Source organism: Doryrhamphus excisus, chromosome 4 (assembly GCF_030265055.1).
Source record: "Doryrhamphus excisus isolate RoL2022-K1 chromosome 4, RoL_Dexc_1.0, whole genome shotgun sequence".
Lineage (NCBI taxonomy): Eukaryota > Metazoa > Chordata > Actinopteri > Syngnathiformes > Syngnathidae > Doryrhamphus > Doryrhamphus excisus.
This window is the reverse complement of record NC_080469.1, coordinates 17,590,891-17,615,897: the sequence shown is the minus strand read 5'-3', so window position 1 is coordinate 17,615,897 and position 25,007 is coordinate 17,590,891. Positions and strand designations below refer to the sequence as shown.

Below are 25,007 nucleotides of genomic sequence, written 5' to 3'. Positions count from 1 at the left end.
TAAACTCTTTCTTCTGTCTGCACCGACAATTAGTGGCCCGTTTATGCAGAGAACATACTTCATGCACATGTGGCTCCTTTGTTCTGGCTTCAAGCAGCATGGCAGCCCACACAGAAGTACCTTGTATGATCTACCACATCTGTGTTTTACTTTGAAAAATTCACGATGAGTCAAATCAGAGACATAAGTGTGCCTGTGTGTGTTAGGGGGGCTCCGATCGGTGGGACACCGATTAGTATCGGCTGATTTCTGTGAAAAAGCATGTGATCGGCGTATTCCCATAAACGCCTTTCAAAGGCACTACAGCAAAGGTGGGCAAACTACGGCCCCAGGAGCCACATGCGGCCCACCAAGCGTTTGAATCCGGCCCGCCAGTTGCTTTCTAAGTCAACTTTTAACATACAAACTGGCAACATGACTTGCAAGTCGGATGTCTTATTTAGTAAAAAAAAAAATCGAAAACAAAACTGTAAAATTAAAGTGCTCCTGAAAAAAGGGACATGAGAGCATACAGCTGATTTTGTGCATTAAAAGTGTTGAATCTTGACGTTTTCATTTATACTGGTGTTCCAATCCACTGTGAGTGGGACTTTAGGTTAGGAAAATTAGGTTTTGTTGTTGGTTGTGTGTATTTTTATACTTCAGATACTACTTTATCATGATTGTTGTACTTTCCCCTTGAATAGTGTGTAGGCTTGAACCATAGTATATATTTTCCACCTTTTGTTGCTATGTGAGGATTTTAGAATTCTTTCTAAGATGATATTCGGATTCAGATTGCTGATTCCGTCCCTTTTTTGATTTTAATGTTTTGTTTTGCATCATCATTGAAGCCGGAAATGGTTTCATTCAGATATTTTGACCTCAGATAGCGCCTCTAGAAATATATTTTAATTACAACTTAACAGAACTAACCTTACCTGACCCATCTCGTAGGTCACAGCCCCAATTAAAAGGAATGATCTTCTTACTCACCAAGTCCCTTTTTCCTACTGGTGTTCTCCTGGCACATTGCTGTCTTTTCACAATCAGAATCAGTATTATTTGCGGATGATACCACTGCTTTTTGTTCCGGAGGGAGTACAGACGAAGTCATTAGAAAGGTCAGAGAAGAAATGGTCACACTAAAAAGATGGTTTGATGATAATAGATTGCCCTTGAACCTAAGTAAAACTAAAATAATGCTGTTTGGTAACAGCAGAAAGGACACGTACCAGCAAATACAAATAGACGGTGTAGACATTGAAGGGTGAAGGAAAATAAATTTCTGGGGATCACAATAGATGAAAATATGTATATAATTTAATATATATTATATATATATTATTATATTAATTAATTATTATATTATGTAATATATATATATATATATATAATTGTATATATTATATATATGTATATAATATATTATAATATAATATATATAATACAATATATTGTGTGGAAATATGGGGTAATAACTATAAAAGCAATCTTCACTCGCTAAATGTACTGCAAAAAAGGTAAGTAAGGATAATTCATAATGCCTCCTATAGAGAACATACTAACCTTATTTCTAAAATCACAAATACTTAAACTTGCTGATATAGTTAATCTTCAAACAGCTAAAATAATGCATAAGGCTACAAATAACCAATTGCCGAAAAATGTCATCCAATACTTCCCTACAAGAGAGGGGAAATATGATCTCAGGGAAGAACTAAATTTGAAACACTTGGACTAGGACTAGGACTACGTTAAAAAGCCATAGCATTTCAGTATGTGGAATCAAACTATGGAATGGATTGAGTTAGGAACTCAAACAATGCACAACAATGAGCGAATCCAAGAAAGAATATAAGCAGTTGATGTTTGCTAAATACAAGGATGAAGAGTCTTGAACCAGTCATGATGTGCTATACATATCACTATATTGACAGTTACTATGGTACCCATTATGTCATTGGATGGTCATATCACGTCATACTTCGGTACGTGACAAAAAAACCCAAACAAAAAAACTGAATTATATTAGGAAAGCGAACAAATGTAACAGTTACTGATTGTAAAAGTACCAGATGGAGGGGTAGGATTTAATAAGCTTTGCTTCTTCCTACTCCTTTTGGACATGTGGAACTGTGAACTGATTTTGTGATGCACTCAATTGTAACCTGATGCATGTTCAAATGAAATAAAACATAGAATCAGAATCGCGTTTATTGTCATTTTATTGCATACCACGATATTTGAGTGCAACGCCACAGTGCATTTTGTAGAAAATAAAAATAAGGAAAATAATAAAAATAAAACAAGGAATAAGAATATAAATATAAAAGTGTCAGGTGTGGTTCAGAATAAATAAATAAATAATCCTGTGACTTATACTCCAGAGCGACTTATAAATGAGAAAACTATTTATGTTACATAAACACTGGACACCTTTTCTATTCATGTTTATTTTTCGTGTTGCTGTACCATTATGTTAGCATATCTTACACCTATTCATTCTGTTCTCTGTTCTTTTAATGTTAGAACTTGCCTTTCAAGATAACGTAATGTCTGTTTTGGTCAAGTAGTTTGTCAAATAAATTACCCTTAAAAAATGCGACTTATGTATGTTTTTTTTTCTACCTAATTATGCATTTTAGGACTTGTGCGACTTATACTCCGGAGCGACAGAAAATACGGTATATGTACATCAAAAACAATAACCTATACAGTAACAAAATGTGGAATTGCAGTAACCAAAATGTGGAATTGCAGTAAACAAAAGGTAGTTTTGCACATATTGTTTCTGAGTTTCACTTGAATGAATGAATCTATTTCACATCCCGTAGTCCCGCATTGCACATTATGAAGCTTATTGTACATAACAGTGAGGTGTGTGTTTTAGTAGTGCAGTATTGTTCTTTTTTGATTCATTGTTCATTGCAGTGATGGCTTTGGGAAAGAAGCTGTCCCTGAATCTGTTTATACATCATCGGTTATTTATTTGATTGTATTTTTTGATTATCACAGTTTTCCTCCTGTGATTATCCTTGCTTTCCTTATCCTTCAACTTCCATCCTTCTGTGTTTCTGCAGGTGGTAGAAATAGTTTTAAAGGTTAGCCCGATATTTGGAACCCACATGTTCCAGCCGCTGCTGCCAGCTGTCTTCAGGGGCATAGTGGACGGCGAGGTAAGTTTTTTTTCTTTAGGTGTTTTCTTGGTTTCACTTATTTACACACGTGTTACATGATCGTCATTTGCTTTTTTTGTATCGAAAGCTTTCTTTTGGTCATGTTTGTGTCCTTTTCTGTTGCCAGTGTATAATAGCATATATTGATCATTCAGCATAGTTAAAGGTTATAGCCAGCCACCATTGTGCTTTGTCAGCACGCCTACTGTACCTCCTCCAGTGTCTAATGATCCATTAGTTAATTAAGGTACATGTGTATGTATTCGTATTCTATACTTGTGTTTTTGTACAGAGATATCCCGTGGTGATGTCCACCTACTTGGGCATCATGGGCCGCATCCTTCTGCAGAACTCAACCTTCTTTTCATCTCTGCTCACTCAAATGGCTTCAGAGTGTGGCCAGGAGGTGAGATTCAATGTCTGCCCTTCAATTCTGTCTCCTCAGCAGTTTCTTTGAATGCCTCTTTAAGAAAGTGCCTGTGAAAAGTGAGTCATTCCGAAAACCGAGCTCAAAGTGATGAGCCGTGCAATTGCAAATGGTACCATTTTCCGGCACTAAGTTAAAGCTCCTATCCTTTTTATTCTGAAACTTCTAAATTGTTTTTGCCCCAACCATAGGGAGATATTTTTTCACCTACTGTTTATAACTTGGCCTTAATATAAATGGATAAAAAGAAAGAATATGCTGTTTGAAGAATCCCTCAACTGTCACTTCACAGTGCAAAACGCTTCCCTTTTTGTCCCAAAAGGTTGGGTGGTAAATGAGGCTGAGAAAATAAAGAAGGTCGATTATTATAAACATCTTAATGAATTCAGCAGTCCCACAAGACCACTGACTTCTTCCTTTTTGTATTTAACAAAAACATCAAACCCTTACTCACCAGATTGACCAGCTTTTGGGCAGCGTGATTGAGATGTGGGTGGACCGCATGGACAACATCACGCAGCCTGAAAGGAGGAAACTGTCGTCTCTGGCCCTGCTGTCTCTTTTACCATCGGACAACAGGTAAGAGACATCTGTCTCTTGGGTGCATTTGGGATTCACGAAAAAGTGGATAGCCCCCATCATGTCACCACATAACATAAAGAGGTATTCTCATACCTGTTCTATAAGGTTTTGGGGGCTTAAATTATGCCTATTTTCACTGCACGGTACCTACTTGGCATGGCATGTTTTTCTATTGACCACCAGGTACTATGAAATAGTATTTCTAGTGTTGCTGAGAGGTAAATACAGGAGACATGTTCTCCTTCATTGTTTTGACTAATTTATTGTAATTTCCACGGTACAATTTTTTTATTGAAAAAACAACTCCTCATGTACATTGGGAAAGCAAGAATAGGTCATTTAAGTTTGTTTTGAAGGAATAATTCCATATTCTCTAAAACGAATGCCTTGTTTTTGTACAGTTTTGAATGAAACGTCTTCAAAATTCTTCCGAGCTGTTACTGTGGGTTTATATATGATAAGCTTTTCTTGTGATCCTTCTGTTACGCACACTGATGCACTTTTTAATCAAGATCTCGGAAGGCTGACGTTTCTGCATTCCTGATGGTGTAATGTCAGACAGCCATGAAATCCTTTGTCAAGCTCCCGTGCTTGCTCGACATTGCCAATCGGATATGACAGCCTTGGCTGGTTGGCTGCTGCATGACAAATCAACTATCCCACATACCATCACAGCTCAAATTGGAAGCGGGTTCATATCTTGGTCCGAGTTTTTCCATAATTTATCCTTTCTCTTAGAGCGTTTGCAAAAGTTGTTAGGTTTCCAAAGTTTCTACAACTTAATCTGTAAGCAGCTTGTACTGCTAATTTGACTAAAAGCAATCCAACTAACAAGGTCAACTTGTAGATAAGGGCAGTGTTTAGCCCTACAAATTAGCTGCTAGGTGTAGCAGATCAGACGCACCCTCCTTAAAACTCCACATTTAAGTCGGAAACTACAAAATGACAGACTTGTGCTTCTTGGCTTTACTCGGCTTAATATTCAAGTGGTCTTAAGTGGACTTTGACAAATCTTGAGTCAACAATACCAATCAATATTTGGACTCTGTTAATATTATTTTATATCCCTGGATTTTATGTCCTCACATTTGGTCTCTGTGCACAATCATCACTGAGCCACCCAAAGCCTTAACATTACAATCTTATATGAGTGGTCCCCAATATGGAAATGTATCATGTGGCCAGTAGGGGTGTGAATCTCAGCACTGAGGACAATTTGATACACATCTCGATGCACTGCCAGCGATACGATACGCCCTTTTCACGATACAATGCGATAATCATTTAGTTCAAATCAATGCAATCCCATATCATATGATGCAATTTCTTGCGATATGATGCAATTCAACATGATGCAAATAAGCAAAGGGAAAAAATGGAATTCAGTATGGTCCTACAAAAAGTATTTAGCTTTATTCCTTCTAGGCACCTGGCAGTAAATTCAACTAAAGTGCTGTTTGTCTTTCTTACAATGCACCACTTCTTGGTAATTCTTTTCTCTTAAAACAGCAGCAACTTTTCAAAAACAACTTTTCCTCACACTTTCACATCAGCTATGCAATTACAATAGCAGTGGTTCAGTGGTGGAGTAAAACAATTAAACAATAATTACTGCTGTGAAAAATACAGTATGCAGCAACAACAAAGTTAAAGTGACACTTTCAACAGTGTCTGCTGCCGTTGTACGGCTTCTTAACGCGGCATTCTTTTCAAATGGCGGACGTTTTGTCGAGCTTTCCGCCGTTCTTTGAGAATCCGTAGTGTTTCCAAACATACCCTTTAAACGTTGCGGGTGGGTTAAATATAGAAACCTCCACGCTGCTTCTGGTGTCCATGCTGTTTTACTTGTAGTTGTATGTGCCTCATGGCTTCCGTCCGTATTCAATACATAACGCCAAATAATGATGGCACCTGGGGAACAGCATATGAGTTGAAGTTTAACATTAATAAAACGGCGCTTGCATTGGATTTTACCGATACCCACAAACGCATTGTGATGAATCTAGATTTCACCCGTCAATTGCATCCATACCCAGTGAATGAGCCGATCATCGCGCTTATGCGCATCGATGTCTCGATTAATATCGATTATTTTCCACCTTAGTGAGCAGTAACCGCTTTGTCAAGCACTCTTGCCCATCTTACTTACAAATTGTTAGCAATTGCACCACCAAAGCAACTGAGGGTATTTATATAATCAATCATGTTGAATCCATCCGTGGTGTTTCTTGACAGTGCATCATAGATGGCTACTTCCCGTTCATAGGTCGCCAAAGATCGCTGGTGACTTTAATGGTCGTCCTACATTGTATTGGCCTTAATTCGTTGTCCAGTTTGTAATGGGTTTTTTTCTAGAAGCTGCAAATAAAAAAAGTAGGTGATAGATGGTAGCCCGAGCCGCTCAATGGGTCATATAAGAAATGAATCAGAGAAAGAGTTGGTAGAAACTGCTTAGAAAAGAGCAAGAACGTCACAAAAACAAAAGCTGGAAATGGAGTTTGTCAGTTAAACAAGTAGAAGACACATTTGTTCTAATAAAACTGCCTAATTCTTTGTAGTCCCTCATTGTTTGCACAATTGCTGATGACACAACTCCACTGAAGCGGTATTATCCTGCTCAGCACAACACGGGCAAACAAAACATTCAAAACATTCCGATTGATTACCGTCACAGAGACGGCTTGCAGCCGAAAGCAGGAAGTCTTGTCTTCCTTTCTTAATCACCTTAAATTAAACAAGAACACATTTTAACATATGTCAATCATGAAACATATAGATAATGAAGACACCTTCTTTAAGGAGACCTTTAGTAAGATATGGAGAGCAACATCTGTGAAATATTAGCTTCCGGGTGCCATGTAGCGGGTCTCTAAGTTGAGAGAGCAGTTGGCTGGAGCAAGTTGTCCTCCACCACTGAGAATGACTGGTCATGCAGTCCGACGAATTCAATTATTTCACTGATTTTATTATACTGACACATATGGGTGGGAGAGTGTTGCCAAGCATTGGCTGCTCGGCTACTGTTGCTGCTCGGTGGGCCTCGAACTCACCATTCTCCACCAAGATTGCTGAACCAACAAAAAAACGCTAGCCCACCATGTTGCCCAATACAGAAATATATTGCGTGTGATTATTTACTGACAATTTTGATTTCAGAAGTGACACATTAGGCTGCACGGTGGTCGAGTGGTTAGCACACAGGCCTCACAGCTAAGAGACCCGAGTTCAATTCCACCCTCGGCCATCTATGTGTGGAGTTTGCATGTTCTCCCACGCATGCACAGGTTTTCTCCGGGTACTCCGTTTTCCCCCCCACATTCCAAAAACATGCTAGGTTAATAGGCGACTCCAAAATGTCAATAGGTATGAATGTGAGTGTGAATGGTTGTTTGTCTATATGTGCCCTGTGATTGGCTGGCCACCAGTCCAGGGTGCACCCCGCCTTTAGCCCGAAAACAGCTGGGATAGGCTCCATCGCCCCACGCGACCCTCTTGAGGATAAGCGGTAGTGAATGAATGAAAGTTAGACATTACTGATTGGCCAGGTTGTTTGCTTGTCACTTTCAGACTGTTTGATATTGCAAATTGGAGTACCCAGCAGCGACGACCTGTCAAACGTTAGAAAAGTAATCACCGCAGGCCCTGGAGAAAATTACAACTGGCGGGTGTGTTTAGTCATGTTATGAAAGGTAATGCGCTATTTTAAGGTATTTTCATTTCGGATATATGGACCTAAAGCACATAACGGGCGTCCAAACTTTTTCCACTGTTGGGGGACTGTGAAAGGCCGGGAGGATTTTCAATATAAATGCACACCTGTCAACATACTCAGCATGCAGTTTGACTCTTGATTACGCTTGTATGCTTCAGTGCGCTCTATTTTGTTGCATTTTGTTGGCTTAAGTTTTGAGTTCAGTCTGTCCTTTACAGATACATAAATAGATATCAGTCACTCAATAGTGTTTCAAATTGAGGGGGCTCTGTCCCCCAGTGAGAGCATGCATTAAACCACTGAGATATGCTAAGACATATATTTTCAGAAAAAAGTGCACCTCAGTTTCCTGATGTATTAGTGTGAACTTTGGTCTTTGCTCTTTTTTCCCCAAAAATATTACAACTTTCTTCTTAAATCTTTGAAAATTTTCATTTTGTAATATCATTACTTTATTTCTACGATATTTTGGAATTATTCCCATTATATAACAACTTTTTCCCCAATCTTATATTCCAAAATTACAACTGTACTACCTCCGCCAAGGTGTTTTTTTTATTTCATTTTATTTTTTAAACTTGAAAACTCCTGAATTAATTTGTATGAAAATGAATTTGGATGAAAATAGGGATATGGAAGAACTGTTTAAATTTTGGGGGTGATCTGAATCCAGGAATTTTTTTAAGGATTTGTTAATATTGCAAGATAGGACTATTTTTGGCATTTCTCGATCAACTCGACGAAAAATGGTTAAAAAAAAAGAACTTGAAAAGTTTCCAACAGGTTCTATAAAATATACTATTATTTTGGTATAAATCACATTGTTTTGGTCCTCATAATATTATAACTTTTAAATAAAATCATGTAAAATAATATCATAATAAAATAAAAAAAAATCAATGAATCAATAAAAAATGTAAATAAAAAATGTAAGCGCTATGCTACTAAAATGACATATTTCTCATAATATGCGAACGTTATTCTTGTAAAATTACCCAATTTTTTTTATTTCAACTTTCTTCTCACAATATTAAACTTTACTCCCACAATATAATATTTTTTTCCACCCAACTTAATTGGCCAAATGTATTGGCCAATTTTAAATGTATAATTTTTTCAATGTATCGTGGGCCAATAAAAACAGCTGCAAATGGCCCTGGGGCACACTTTGGACACCGCTGAACTATTTTTTGATTGTCCTCTACCTTCCTTGATTATTTTCCACTGTGATGCATGAATGATGCTCCCTCAGGTGTGCATGTTTTGAATAGAATGGTTACTTTGAAAATGCAAAAGGTAAAATGTTGAGGAAAAAAGAAGCGCTGCAGCATTGATAGATTAAATTGATTGAATTTTTTCTGGGTTGCCATGTGTTTTGGACAACCAATTAATCACTCACAAGATTGAAGAGATTGTTGCACCTATTCCTGTCTTGCTGCAAACATTTTTGTGTCATCAATGGCCGTGACTTGTGTTGTCATTTGTGTGTTTCATCAGTGTTATCCAAGACAAGTTTTGTGGCATCATCAACATCTGCGTCGAGTCATTGCATGACGTGATGACAGAAGATCCTGAGACAAGCACATTCAAAGAGTAAGTATGCACGTCTGTATTACTAACTGCATTAACCTGAATAAGACCTTTTATAACCAGCGTCTACATGTTTATACCAGCAGACCGTTGCTGTTCGCCAGAGCAGAGCTCCCGTCACATTTTCTCTTGTATATTTGTCATGTCTGATTCTTTTAATTGTAACACCGGTCCATGCCTTTGATCCTTGTAGTGTACACAGCTCAGTGCTTTTTAAAGGTATTTTTTAAAAGCTTCAAGCTAAATTTGAGCTGGTAAAAATAGACTATAAAAACAATATATATATATATATATACGTATATATTCATTTTTCATTTTATATATTCATTTTGCTTTTGAATGTATCTGTACCTATCTGTACTCTATGCATACAGTATGTTGTTAACTGTGACAAAATTACAAGTGTGAGCACAGGCAGGCAGTCCTCATGTTATGTATGAGGTCCGTTTCTGCATATATATACCTATTATACCAGTTTACTCATCCCTCACCACTTTGTGATCTGAACTCTATCCCATTTTGTCAGAAATTACACAACACACAATTAACACAAATATGAATTGTGGAGAAATAGGGTATCTGTGTGGCAAATACCTCCCATCCTGGTATCTTTTCATCCAGCCGTGATTGACAGAGGCACCTTTTCCTCTCCAATGTAAAGAACAAGTATAGCAGAGCATGTCTCAGTCCTGGATCGTGACTGATGGGGTGGGGGGGGGGGCGTTCGAAGGGCATTGATGGAGCACATTGTAGTAAAAGTTGAAATCAGTTTGAGAGGAAACTGTCCCATGTAGTAGGTCGCACTGGAGTATAAGTCGCATTTTTTGCGGGTAATTTCTTTTACAAACTACTTGACCAAAACAGACATTACATCTTCTTGGAAGGCAAGTTCTAACAATAAAATAACAGATAACAAATAACAGGCTGAATATGTGTAAGATATGCTAACACAAACTATGCTAATCACAAAAATAAACATGAACAGAAAAGGTGTCCAGTGTTTATGAAACATAAACAGTTTTTTTCATTTATAAGTCGCTCTGGTCATTTATAAGTCGAAGGAACAACCAACCTATGAAAAAAGTGTGATTTATAGTCCAGAAAATACGGTATATGGGAATATCTTCCAATTATAGATGAGCAGAAAAAACGTCTTCCAGCCTTAAATCCTAATTGGCAAAGGTTTTTCTAGAACTACGGAGCACACTTTCCATAAATATTTATTGGCAACGCTCATTCGCATTTATTTAAATATACAGTACGCTGGAATGTTGATACATTGTATTTGGATTTTCTTATTTTCTTAAGGACAATCCAATTTTCCTAGTCAAAGGCAAGATCAGTGGAAACAAAATAACCCTCTGGACTATATCTGCTCATAATAAGGTTACAGAGACTATGGACTCAGCAGAAAAGCTTCTTTTGTTTTGTTTTTGCATTCCAATTAACCAACATCAATACCAAGCAATATTCCTTTGTGTGAGTTTATGTGTGTGCATACTACCTATTCTGAAATTTTGTCCTGCAGCGCAAGTATATGGATGGTTATTAATATTGAGTTGAATATATATTTTTTTATTATTGTGTTTGCAGCTGCATGCTGATGAGCCACTTTGAAGAGCCCAAGCTGAGCGATGATGAGGAGCCACCGACCGAGCAGGACAAGAGGAAGAAACTAGTCAGTCAACAACACACATCCACACACAGCTGTCAAATACCCTTCATCTCATGATACATATACACTACTGCTCAAAAGTTTGGGATCACTTGCAAACTTGTTTGTTTTCCAAAGAAAAACACATTTTCATGCACTTCACAAACAATTTTTTTCCATTTCGCAAACAATTTTTTCCCATTTCACAAACATTTGTATCCATTTCACAAACAATTAAAATTAATCAGATGATTTTCAAAGAACGATCTACATTTTTGCATAGAGGCCTACTATCAACAACTGTCAGTCCTCTGCATCAATTTCCTGGTATAGCTGTTAATACAAGTTCATCATTTCATAAGGCTAATAGATTATTAGAAAACCCATCTAAAAATTGAAACTAAAACTAAAATCTCTTACCACGCTGTTAACTACTCCCTACAGAGAGCAGCACAAACTGGGTCTAACAAGGACAGAAAAACGATGCACAACTGTGCAAGAAGGCAAATATCTGAGAGTGTGTAGTTTAAGACAAAGACGCCTCACAGGTCGTCAACTGGCAGCTGCACTAAATAGTACCCGTCAAAGACCAGTGTCCGTATCAACAGTGAAGCGGTGACTTCAGGATGCTGGACTTCATGGCAGGATTGCCAAGAAAAAGCAATATCTCAGACTGGCCCAAAAGAATTTCCAAGTGATCCCAAACTTTTGAGCGGTAGTGTATTTCAAACATTTATTTGCTTGAAAAACACCAACACTACCGGTCAAATGTTTAGACACACTTTCTCATTCAATAGCACGAGGATGTGTTCAAACGTATATCGAAACACTAATCATATTACTCAAATGTAGCACACAGATGTAACTTCAGTTTCTTAACACTCCAAATTCTTCAGCTTTTGAAACCACTTACAGTGTCCCCCATCGTCACTTTTAAGTTTAGTCCCTCCTGGATGAAAGACGGGCCATGGTTAGCATGCATAAAGTCACCTAATGTGATGTTGGGAGAGCACCGATAAGCATCTTCATAAGAAATGAGCAGAGAGATGCTTGCGGTATATGTGAGCATGCATGCATGTGGGGGGATTAGACTTTCTGTAGGCAATGCTCAACTTCTGTTTCTGAATATGTACCCCCCCCCCCCCCCCCCCCGCCCCCCCAATTGTATTCCAAGACCATTTCATTGCTGAACGGTCGAAGAAGTACAGCAGTGTTTTGTTTTTGTTCTGGTGCATGTTCAAGTGTTCTTCCTTCTACAGCATATGTGTGCTTCCTGAGCGCTATCCCACTGCACTTATCACCTCATCCCAGACCCTGACTTCTTGCTCCAGGGAATAGAGGAGACTCAAAAGTCGCACCTCGTCCTGCTTGTTAATGCATATGCTTGTGTGCTGGAGATCTGTTTGTGCCATACACTTTGAGGGAGAAAGTTTGTGAGGCAAAAGTGAGATTGTGACATTTTAGAGGACTTTTTGACTCCAGTTTGACTTTCGTCTGGCTGCACTCCCTTGCAAGTATTTTATGTGTTTAAGACCATGTCTAATTGTCCCTAATTGGGTGAGGAGATAATGGTTATATCACTCTCAGCGATCCATTCTTATTGCTGAGATGCTCCGACTTAAGCGCCGCTCTGCCGGGTTGGGAAGTTTCTTTTCCGAGAGCTCAGTAAATATTGACCTATATTGGATTTGTTTGTTCATGTAGACACTGTATCATAGCTTAGTATATTGACCTACATTGGATTTGTTGGATTTTTCTGTATGCAGCTCCCATAATGGAAAGGATACCCCTGAGCTGTACTGTACCGTACCGTCGCTTGTAAGCCTTAAAATGATGAATCTTGTGTTTCTATCTATTTATACACAGATGGATATGAAATGAAAGATAACTCGATCTGTTCATCATATGGCACAGATTGTCCAGGGGAAAGAGCAACTGTGATATACGTAAGCAAATGCAGCTTTTAATAACTTTTGGAGGACTTTCCAAAGTTACAAACAGAAATGCATATTAATGTACTATTTACTCTAAAATTAGAAAGTGGGCCCAAAGGAGGGGGGTGGGCGGGAACGCTTTTGCTGATGAGAGACTAAGTGGACTTAAAACTGTTTTGCAGACATAAAAGTAGCAATTTACATTTGTAATGGATATTTTCAATCAACATAACAGCACAATGCTTTGTTATTAGTTTGTAAAGGCACACCTTGCTAAAATCACCATTAAAGTTTGGCCAAGCTATTAAATTGAGCAGTGCTTAGCTTGCTCTTTGTTGCCTGCACCTGGAAATTCAATGTATAGGGTATTTGTATTGTATTGTATTGTATTGTAGCAAATGCACTGCATAAAGTAAATGGTCACTACTTAGTAAGGAGTGCTTTAATACAGAGTAGATTTGAAGATACTCATGCATTATGATGAATGTTCCACCCTTTGGCAACTAAGACTATCACAGCCTTTATTATGCTTAACTTTTAATAACTCATACACTTGTGTTATTGTTGATATTAAATACCCCCTCTCCAAATTACATGCAAACCAAATTAAAACTGATATCCAGGCTCCTATTAAGCAGTCATTTTGTCTCTGTGCCTTAAAGTATATAAAAAGGTCATCCACCTATTTTTTATGAAAGTGGAATAAAAATCCAGTGGCTGCAAAAAGCCCGGGGTGTCAGACTGTCCCTTGAGCTCGTCTTCCAAATTTTACTCTGTGTGCTTTGTGTGCTCTGCTCTGTGTGCACATTTGTGTGGTGCTTTGCATATCAGATAAACCAGGAAGAAGTAACCTTTCCAACAAGTTTCTGTATATCTGCAAATTATGGCTACTTTTAATAGGAGTATCATTTTGAGATGCTTTTTTATATGTATGCTATAAAGGACAATGTCAGGACAATGCAACATTATTTTGCACAACATTGCACCTCTTCTTGCAGTCTTATTTTTATTTTGTATACAATGTCAATGTAAAGCTTACCCTCACATTTTGATAATATAGTCATACATGTAGTCGGAAATTACGGTACAGGTCAGTGCCAGGACCACGAGCAACCTTTCATACCTTGGTTGACTGTCCTATAAGACCGGATAAGCGGCATAGAAGATGAATGGATGGAAACGGAATCTATTAAATAAATGATACAGTTGAGAAGTTTTTGTTGAAAAATGTATGCAATTTGTGTCGCCGCTTGATCAAAGGGTAAGAACGGTTGAGAACCACTGCCATAGACTAATAATACAATAATTTTTACACACAAATAGATACTGATTTTCTGATATAAAGATTACCAAATAAATGAAGTGGGTTCATTAATTTCTTATAGCTTGTTATTCCCAATCTGTCATTTTTTGTTGTGGCTGTTGACAGCTTGGTTGTGTACTGATGGTACTGATGAAACATTGGGACATGCAGTTTTGCAAGTGCCTCTGGATAAACGTACTCACCTTGTGTAAATCTTAAGCTTAGAGGGGAAGAGGCAGAGTATTTTTTCCTAACTTACTCCTTTTCATCGTGTGTGGTGTGGGGACCCTTGCTTTGGTATAATTCTTCCAGTCAACTACATTCCGTTATTTGTCGTTGTGTTGGGCTCTCAGTTGTACACAAAGAGTGATTTGATTCTGGTCCTTCATCTACAAGGGTATCAGCATCAAACACACAAAGAGAAGGACATGAAAGTCCTGATCCATAGGTACTGAAGACATGGGCCCAGTCAGTTGTACCTCTCTGGAAAAAAAAACTCAGTCTCTTGTGGTTTGTACACAAACAGTTTATTGGACTTCAAAAACACTGCCCATATCTGATTAGCCGACATCATGAACAGTAGGAAAAACTAGTGTAGCATAAAAAGGAAAACTGCAAGATTTGCAATCCCTATGTGAAACATGACCACACACGCGTCTTTCTCTTAGAGGGAAACTCATTCATTCATGCGCGGGGAGAACATGCATACTCCACACAGAGATGGCCGAGGGTGGAATTGAACTCCGGTCTCCTAGCTGTGAGGCCTGCGCGCTAACCACTCAACCAACTTGTATATAAAACCATAAAACATTGTTGTTGTTTTTTAGAGGACTCTATAGTCAAATTACTGTAGCTGTGTTCCATGACGTGCATCGTGAGCGCCATCATTTTTCTCCCTTCAAAATGCACAGAAAACATTTTTAAAAAATGCAAGTCCACACAAAGTGTCAACCAAGTCCCCCATAAACATGGCATGCACCTTGTTGTGGTGTAGCAAGCGAATTGACTTTAGTCCACTATTTTTGGGGTGGGGGCAAGGACCCCACTGAAAACTATGAAAAATGGAGTCGTGGTCTAGCCTTTAGCCTGATTGTCAGGCTCCCATTACAACCATGCTTCATTCTACTGTGGCCTCAACTCCATCTTTCTGGGGGAAACAGAACTGCGAATATGGGGGGATTGGCCGTTTTACTCATACCTTTGGCATATTAATCTCCCCCAGCTTGTAACTTTGTGTACAAGGTAAAATCCTGTGAGCTCATCAAATCATGTAAATTTTACATGAAAACATCAAAAACAGCATAATTCATATTTTGGATGTGTCCACGGTTTTGAAGGACACTTCTTGCAGAAAGTGGAGATACTCGAGGTAAAAAAGTCGTTATTAAATGTGTTTTCATTGAGTGGCAGCATATGTTGGACAGGACAATGCAGAAGAACACAGAAAATCTAATTATGTCAAAAAGCCAAAGGTGGCGACACAGCATTTTCATAGGACAGAATTGATATGCAAGTTCCAAAAAGGTGAAAAAATGGGAGCACATTTTATTGTGGCCATTTGCATTCACTTTCAAACGCCCTATTAAAAGTCACATTCCTTACAATTACAATGTCACCTGACCCAGGAAACTAATTATCATGGCATTTTAAAATAAACAAAATGTCATCAGACCTGTACGCCTCCAAGCAGATGGCATTCTCATTTTACAAAAGCTCAGTTATCCCCTTGACAAATAATAATAAACTACGTAGCGTTCCCTGGAGGCTTGTAATTGGAAAATGTGTAATTGGAACTCTTTTGTTCTTCATCCAGTCAGCTGACAGCAGTCTTTTTGGGGGGGGGGGGGTTTGTCCGTAAAACTCATATGCATACATTAGGGATTAGACCTCATAATCTTTTGGCACGGACGTAATGGATAAAAACGCTGGGAGCTTAAAATTGCCTGATCTTTTGCTGGAGCCCATCACTGGTTATCCTTCAGCTTGTGTGATTTAAAAATAGTACTTAATTGAAATGTATCTTTTTGTATATATAGTATTTATTGAAAATATATACATGTCTTGTATCTAGTATAATGCGTTATTATATGTGCATGCGTACTTATCAACTGTTTGAGAAGTTACGAAAATTACCTGGGATTTCCCTGTCTCAGCCAACTTTACTTCTTAAAAAATAAATAAACAAACAATATTTCAGTCTGAACTATGGTATGCGCTTTACATCCAGCCTTCCAGCATCATCTGAGTGCACGATCATTGCTCATGCGGTCATTGGTCAGACCTACAGTACCTGTCAATCATCATAGTTTGCTTACACTGTGTTTCAAAACAAAATGAAAATACTTTTTTTTACATTGCCGCTCACTAGTTGCCATAATTTGATTGATTGATAGATTTAGGGTTATTCAAAAATATGATAAAACCAAACAAATGGCAAAAACAGAGTTATGTTTTAATGAGCCGTTACATTCCACCCCCTCGCCCCTTAGCCCATCCGTCACTCCTCTGTAGATATATCGTCATACGAAATGACTTCCTGTGCGTTATCAATTCACTTTGGGATACAGAAAGCATTTATTATGAAGACTTTTGCGTTTTGTCGTGTTATTGCTCCCGGTCTCAGCAGACCGCCGCTATTAGCATAATGGGATTTTCTTGAATTTACCGACCTCTCTGACTGTTATTTTTGCCCTGGCAGACGTAAAGATTCCCCATCAGAATGAGTCTTCATCTCGGTCGCCATTTGATCATGTCAGTCCCTGCACTGTGTGGCAGAATTGCAAGTATGGTCTGCTGGTATATACCATTTTCAGAATTAACTAGCTCATATGTTGCCTGTAATTGCATTGCATACAATACCACAGTATGTGCTATACTGTGTCCTTGTTGTGAACCTTTTGTTGCTTCCCGCAATATCTTTCCTCGTGTCCCATTTCTATCTTAATGCAGCTATGTGCAATGGTACCATTTGGGTGCAAGAGCAATTTACAACAACACAATAATCATTTTACCTAAGGGTATCTATACTCTTAAAGGGGACCTGGGATGCTTTTTCCTCATTTCTGACCGACTGATAAATGCTGATAGAATGTTGTATTCTCGTGTTAAACGATGCCAAAGTTTCAGCTAATGAGGTTTGTGCATTTGGAAGTGAGCAATGAATGAAGTTTGGGATGGCTCAAAACGCTCAGTTCCAGAGGGTGTTGCAAAACTGTTCTTTTGTGATGTCACAGAGGAGCGGGCTTCCAAGCTCTGCTTCCCTGCCCGTTCCCTAAGCTCTGCTTTGTTTACGAAACAAGCTCAGACAGAAGTTATTGTATTTGGTAATTCCCAGGGAGATAAAAATGTTCATCTTCATCGGCATTTCATACGGGGCTGATTTTGTGAATATGAACATGAAATATCCAACAAACTGTGGCTGAAGCCAGAAGCAGCGTGCTCTCACTGGGAAATGTCGGACACACTGTGCATCCACGAGGTCCAGTGCACCAACAGACAGTTTAAGTCAGGGGTCTCTAGCCAGTATCTTATGAACTTTCAGTAAGTCCTAAATAAAATTTTAAATTAGCTGACTAAATTTTTATTTTAATTTAAAATTTAACTTAATTTAAATTAAAATTAGCCCACTAAAGACTTAATTCATTTATTATCAACTCCTATACCCACTACAATAGAAAGTGGGGTTCCTTTGTCGTTAGGAAGCACTTCGGGCATGTGACCAGTTACAGCGCAGTGGGCGTGCCCGGAGGCGGGCCGTGGGTGGAATAAATTAAAACAGACCATTTTGGTGGGAATCACAAATCCAAGGAAATACAGCTGGTGTAGTTACAGTTTCTGGAAGATCTAGACAGGTTTCTATGCGTGTTATTGTGTGTAGCTTCTCTATATGAGTCCACAACTCAATACAAAGGGTTGAAAAATGAGCATAATAGGTCCTCTTTAAGACGTGTTTTGCCATTGGCATTTTCTCATTGCACTAATGGAAGTAATTAATATCTGATCTGATAATTTGGTAGCGGCACATTTTACCAAATGTGCCGCACGTGTCTCATTACAGTACAAACTAATCTCACATCGATTGTTGGCTTAAAGGAGAAATAAGTACATCCGAGTTGAAAATACCACTTTCTTCTAAAATTCCCTATGGATCAGTAAAGCATTCCGTTTTCTGACGACGGGGCTTGTCAGGCTACACCGCCATAAAAATTTTGGACTAATTGGATTTTGCGGAGGATGGAGGGAGTTATTTAAATAAACTGTTCACCTTGAATAATTGGCAGCAAAAGTTGTTGGTACGCTTCATCTCACGCCTCACACTGGCTGTGCAGCCCATTAGCACAATAAAAAGAAAAAAGGTAGAAAACAAATGTATTGACTGCATGTGAACACTTACCTCAAAGCTATTTCCCCCCACAAAGGTCAACCATTCATTTGGCATTCTGGAGTGCATTTTCAATCAAAATAAGTAACCTTGCCACAGCAGGCATCTTTGTTAAATACAAGTCCAGTTCGATTGATGGAAGAAAAAAAAGGGCACACAGTTATTTTGTTTTTTGCAGGTGGGATTACATCTTGTTGTCTTATGTAATTGTTTTTGCTTACATAGCCGGACCCATAAAGAAGGCCTAGTATGTGTGTGGTAATGATCATTTCCACCCAATACCAATTAGTAATCCCGTGTTACAGTTTGTGCGGCTTCATTTCCTTGGCAAATTACTGCAATCAAATTGTAATCCTCCCACTAAATGAAGAGACCATAAAGGAATCCCCAGGAAGAGAAATAAGGCAGTGGGGGGAATTTATTTGCACAATCTGTCTTGTTTAGACTGTCTTCCTTCATGTCTCACATTAGAACCAGCACCCAACTCCATTGATTTAGACAGGGACAGGGTCACTTAACGTAATGATTATGTTCAGCTTTTAGGGGATTGACTTCAATACGTCAAATCAGTGTAGCTTAATATATACACACCTTCAAACCAGTGACTTTTTTTTTTTTGGAGCAGTTCCTGTAGCCGTGCTTCAATGGAAGCCACCAGTTACAAGTATCGGCGCGTTAAGACCATTTTCATTAGCGTGCCAATTTCAGGCTTTGAACTCAACATGATGCCAAGTCTAAATAAGACTGTATCTATGGCTGTGTTCGAAACTGCATACTAACTACTACATACTTCCATGCCCATACTATCCACACTTCATACTGCATACCCAATCCATCAGACAGTATGCAAAGCATTTACACTACAGCGTACTACAGCGTACTACATAATAACCCACAATGCATTGTGGGTTATTATGTACCCACATGTATTATGTATTATCTACCCGAGCCGAAATCAACAGGCTGAAGCTGATTTCAGTTTAGCTCTAAACTCTTTAAATACATCACTTTATTGAGATTTTTTTTTTAAATCAGGCGAGAAAGTGGCCGTTTAGATCCCGAGTGTGCCATTTATTTGTTCAAATACCAACCATTTACAATTTCGTTCGGACGAATTCGGCACAATTTTGAGCTAGCCGAAGTGAGCAACGCACTTCTGGTTATTTTCACAAAATAAAACACCCCCTTACTTTTCTCATACAAAAAACTTTGTTTTTTTATTTTACTTTGAAAACAAGAAGCAAACCAACTCGCAATATATCCTGCTTGACACCGCCGTTTGGTCCATCCTGCTGCTCAGTGTTCAGCCAACATTTTTTTTCTTCGCGGTGACGTCACATCACGATGCATCCTGGGTAATTTGAGTGTGAGTAGTAGTAAGCTGATGATACATACTCAACATTTCTGGCGAATGCAGTATGCATCCGGGAACTTCTCGCATACTCAAAAATCGCATAGTGCCAGTGTAGACACACTGCATAATCAAAAAAGTTAGTATGAGTAGTTGGTAAGTATGCAGTTTCGAACACAGCCTATGACTTGGACAGTGACTCAAGCGATATTGTTCAGTTCGGCTCACTGTGGTATGGTTTGGAAAGGAAAACCTCGATCACACATGCATTTTCTCGCCTGGGTGTGTAGGAAGAATGTTTGCATGTTGCACCGGACATTTATTCATTTTTCACGCAGGAAGAATTCATTCCTCCACTAGCATTACCATATCACTGAATACAAAAGAATTGTGCAGAACTGATCAGTAGTTTTAGTACCGTTAATAACTTGATAATACCAAACTGAATTCCTGTAATTCATGGTAAATAGAACCTACTTATCTTGAGGGTACATTTGATGCTAACACTATGCATTATTACCAATCAAAACACAACGGTTGTTTTTGCTCTTAGTGTTTTCAATTTCCAGGAATTTTGCACGGGTCCTTGCAACATGGGATCTCAGGATCTCTTTGCCGTATCTGTGTGCCATCAATAAAATACACCTGCCACCGCACCATACCATACCATAAGTCCACTGCTACCATGGCCCACTCCATCTGCAAGACAGCACAGCATATCACCCATTGGGCATGTTTGGGATTCTCCGGTTCAGCGGATACCGACACCACCCCAGTACAGTTAAAATGCACCATCTGTTGTCACAACCCACCTCATTTATCTTCTCCTTTTCAAAGACTTGAAGTCCACTTGGTATTTATCAGTAAAGCCCAACAGGGGCATGTCACGCCCTGCATCATTTCTTCTCATCCCAAAGTCTCTTTTGAGGCCAGCTTTGTGCCTACCATCATATTGCAGTCCTTATTGCCATGCAGATTGCCTTGTGCGTCCCGACCATTACTTGTGCATGTTTCATCTCCCTTGCTTCACCCCACTTGCCACCCTTCACAAAAGGGTAGAACACTTATTGTTTCATGTTCAGCTCATCTTTTCCTCTCGCCGTCGTCTTGCTGCAGTTACGCTGCATTTTATTCTTGTATTAAGAAACCCTGTTTATTTTACTATCTTCCTGTTTGCCATTCTCCAAAAATTGCTTCGGCTGCTTGCCTAATGTCACATCACCAAACGATGTTTCCAATATAGTAGACAAAATAAGAGTAAATAAGCCATTTAAGACGTAAATTAAGATTCTGCTCGAGCAGCGTGTGTTCCCTAGGGAACCTTTGTTACGAGGCTGTGATTCACCTGAGGACATTGGCGCCACCTGTTGTTTCGCATGTATGAACACACCCGCCTCCCCCATAGAAGAGGAAACATTTTTTTCCCTCCCTAGCACAAATTCGAGACCAATATCTCCATGGTAGTAATAAGACTTCCACGAATGTGATGCTAATGCTCCTCTAATCAATGACTGCTTTATTAAGATTGCAATGAAAGGTCCCTCGGGCATTTATGAGATATTGCATTCACAGAAAGTAGACAGGTGACCTTGACATTTTGGCCAAAAACATATCCAATCAGCTCCTCGTGAAGTGAAATTTGAGTATATTCTCTCAAGGGGTTGTTGAGATGTTCCATTTAACAGGCTGGGACGACCATAAAACCACATCTCTTACTGGTGCAGAGTAGATTTAAATTTACTGATAATCACTGCACAGATTTACCACATGGGGTTTTGATGGTGTTGTCAACAGTCACAACACAGTGTGTGTGCTAAAGAGCGTACACACGCGTGCTCTCACGTAATGAGCTGCGTGGCTGTCTGATGAATTCAAGCGTAAAGCGAAGAAGTGTCGTGTGCGAGTGGTTGCTGACAGCATGAGGTTCAGTGGATTACACGGCAGGCAGATGTTAATTCTATTAGCAAATTTTCACACGACATCTGCGACCCGGGAGAGCTGTAAAACCTCTGCTAGGACGCCACGAGATAGTAGCGCACGGCACTTAAGTTGTCACTTTTGATGAAGAGTCCCATATCATTCACAATTAGTGCTTCTCAACGCACACTTTGTCAACTCCCTTATGTAAGATATCATAAATATATGAAGTGTCACTCAGTGACTAACCCACTGAGAATAGACCCGAGGAGATTACGCCTGAGCTATATAATGATTAATCAATTAATGAATACACTGCAGCCTTTAAAACTGCTGATTCTTCACACATGTTAACGCACCAGCTAAACTGTACTGTTGCGTATTAGAGTTGAAATATATTTTACAATAAAAATGAAATGTAAATACACATTTGAGCTATTTTGTTGCACATGTGACCGGTTGTTGGAGTTGTTAAATGCTACTTACCAGATGGAAGGAACAGGAGTACTACAGGAGTCGAAGAGGGTCTAACAGGGGTACGATCCCCTTCCAGGTAGTCTAATTGTCCTGCTTAACTTAACTAAGAAAATACATTCAGTGTCCAGGTTGCAGGGGTCCTCAGCTATTTGTGTGACAACAAAAGAGCAAAGTTTTTCAGTGACACTTTAAAAGGTTAGTACGTATCCCATGAATATGATATCCACTTCCTGGTGGGACAAAAACAAGCTTCCAACTAACTGCATTGCTTGTTTGTTTTTAAACAAAATGTAACTGTGGTAAAAAAGTCTGCAAAACTGCGATCTGCGAGTCACATCAAGCCTGCCGAGCATCTTAACGTTTCACACCAAAGCATGACTTTCAGGGCTATAGGGGCACGCTTGAGTCAGACGTAATCTGTAGTTTGTACAAAAAAGTAGTCCACACATCAACACAAACGCAAAACAGCTGGTATAGGCTCCAGCACCACCACAACCCTCGTGAGGAGAAAGCGGGGGAGGAAGCGATAGAAAATGAATGAATGAACGAAAGTTTAAACAACAGAATAAGAGAAAAGATTTCCTCAAGATTTCAGTTCAACCAATGAAGGTTTGATTGATTTACCACACGTAGTAAAATGTTAAAGAGGATTGCAGTCGTAGTGATGCAACAAATCCACATACATTTTTTTTGTGTGTCATCAAGCTTGCCAACACAGATGGCCAAGAATATCGACACACTCGTCAGTCATTGTTCTCAAAGTAATGATGCTGGTTAGATGACAGCTTTTCTCATTAAGCCACTCCAAGCAGCCACTGTTCAGTAGTTTGATTGCACGGTAATGGCAGCAAACTAATGAGCAGTACAAGTGTCATGATTGTCTTGGGACCCAAGAGTTGCCATTTACAATGCTGTTTCTCTCCCAAGGGCTCCACATTGCTCCACATTCTTTGTGTACCCCCCCCCCCTCCATCCGTTAATGGACATCTACAGCGGCTACAATTGTAACTTCTGCTGATTAAGGTGATCAAAGCGTGTTGCTCACAGTTGGTGTGGTTGTGTACGCTGACCTGATTTCAAGAGGTAGGGCTGTGAAAAAACAACAACGTGATAATTAGTCTGTGCGGAAGAAAGGAGTCATCACAGGGCAGGACGTAAATGCTCGTCAAGCTTATTTGTCAGTCATTCTATGGTTATTTAATGTTGTTTACACAAAGGTTGCATGAGTGTTACAAAAAGGCTACAAGCACATTATACAATCAGCACACCAGTAGTCTTTTGTAATTCAGTTTTCAAACCTTTCTCTGTTTCTGTTTTCCATTTTTTTCACACATTAATAAATGCATTTTCATAGCTGTTCTATTCATATTTCGGTTTTTCGCTGCCATTGTCAGTGCTGCCTTCAGCGCACGATAAAGGGCAGCGGCTGAAAAAACAGAAATATTTTTTTTAGTACTGTGTTGAATGTAAAGGTCAAAACAGGAAATGACACTGCATCTCTGCTTTCTTCCTCGTTGTTTGTCAGTAGCGTCTCCACCATATTGTAGGTTTTGTGTTATCCACTACGTATGAATGAATCCGATTACAAATTCTATTTCTGGCAAGGAAACCTGCATTGTTGTCTCTGTGCAAAACTCTGTATAATGTTACACTATATTATGGTAAAATAGCATTCCACCTTGTTTGAGGCCCGTTCTGAATGACCCAAAGTGTCACGCCACAATTGCTTTCCTACTAATCCACTGCCATCTTGCCTCAGCTCTACTTGCCTCATTTTGGGACTGTCACTTTGTGTGTGTTGTTTTTTTTAATTCAAAATAACAAGGACGGAAGTGGAGACAACAGAGTTGGTTCAATTTAGGGCCATCATTCTTTTACATCAAGCTTGCACGAAAGATGACACATTTTATTCACAAGGAAACTGAAGGTGGTAAGGAAATGGGCCACTGCGGCAAAGTAAGAGACCGTGGGGTCCTCATTCAAAGAGGACCTATTATGCTTTTTCCACTTTTCTGACCTATAAATGTTTTTAGAACGTTATATTCTCGTGTTAAATAATGCCAAAGTTTCAGAGAATGAGGTTTGCACATTTGAAAGTGAGCCTGAAAGAAGTTTGCCAGGGTACGATTTCCCCATGTTTATTTGGTGTAAGTAAGCTGTCTGTGTAGCATTATAGAGCGTGCATACAGGGAGCATCTTACCTGCATGCATGCAAATTCCAAGCTCACCCATGTCTGGAACATGAGTAGTCCCTGCATAAAACATGTAATGACCACATTTCCACTACCGATGTTGTGCTAAGATTGTCTGCACTTAACGCTCTCACGTCCACCAAGTGTGTCCAATGAGTGCTCCTCCTCCTGGCTGGGCATGCCCAGAACACCTCACCGGGGGGGAGGAACATGGTGACAAACGGTGGCAAAATGGTGGCTTTGCATGTTTTGTCGTGCTACTGTGTCTAACTTTCCTGAGACACTTCTTATGGACTGCAAAGTCTGTAACCAGATTGTTCCCATCTATA

The 25,007-nt window shown here is 39.2% G+C and overlaps 1 protein-coding gene across 3 annotated transcripts in view; it reads left to right on the top strand.

Annotated features, from left to right (window-relative positions):
- The window catches only part of ipo11 (importin 11), a 98,998-nt gene that overhangs the window by 68,972 nt on the left and 5,019 nt on the right, over positions 1-25,007 (top strand). Inside the window, exons 25-30 of one of the 3 annotated variants that reach the window (XM_058069567.1) lie at positions 3,063-3,158; positions 3,451-3,564; positions 4,043-4,164; positions 9,377-9,472; positions 11,063-11,147; positions 12,990-13,173. In XM_058069567.1, coding sequence (XP_057925550.1) covers positions 3,063-3,158; positions 3,451-3,564; positions 4,043-4,164; positions 9,377-9,472; positions 11,063-11,147; positions 12,990-13,004 — 528 coding nt within the window. In that variant the 3' untranslated portion in view covers positions 13,005-13,173. Of the gene's footprint in view, positions 1-33; positions 1,311-3,062; positions 3,159-3,450; positions 3,565-4,042; positions 4,165-9,376; positions 9,473-11,062; positions 11,148-12,989; positions 13,174-25,007 lie in introns of those variants that run through there. The other 2 variants (XM_058069566.1, XM_058069569.1) reach the window with 2 other exon arrangements.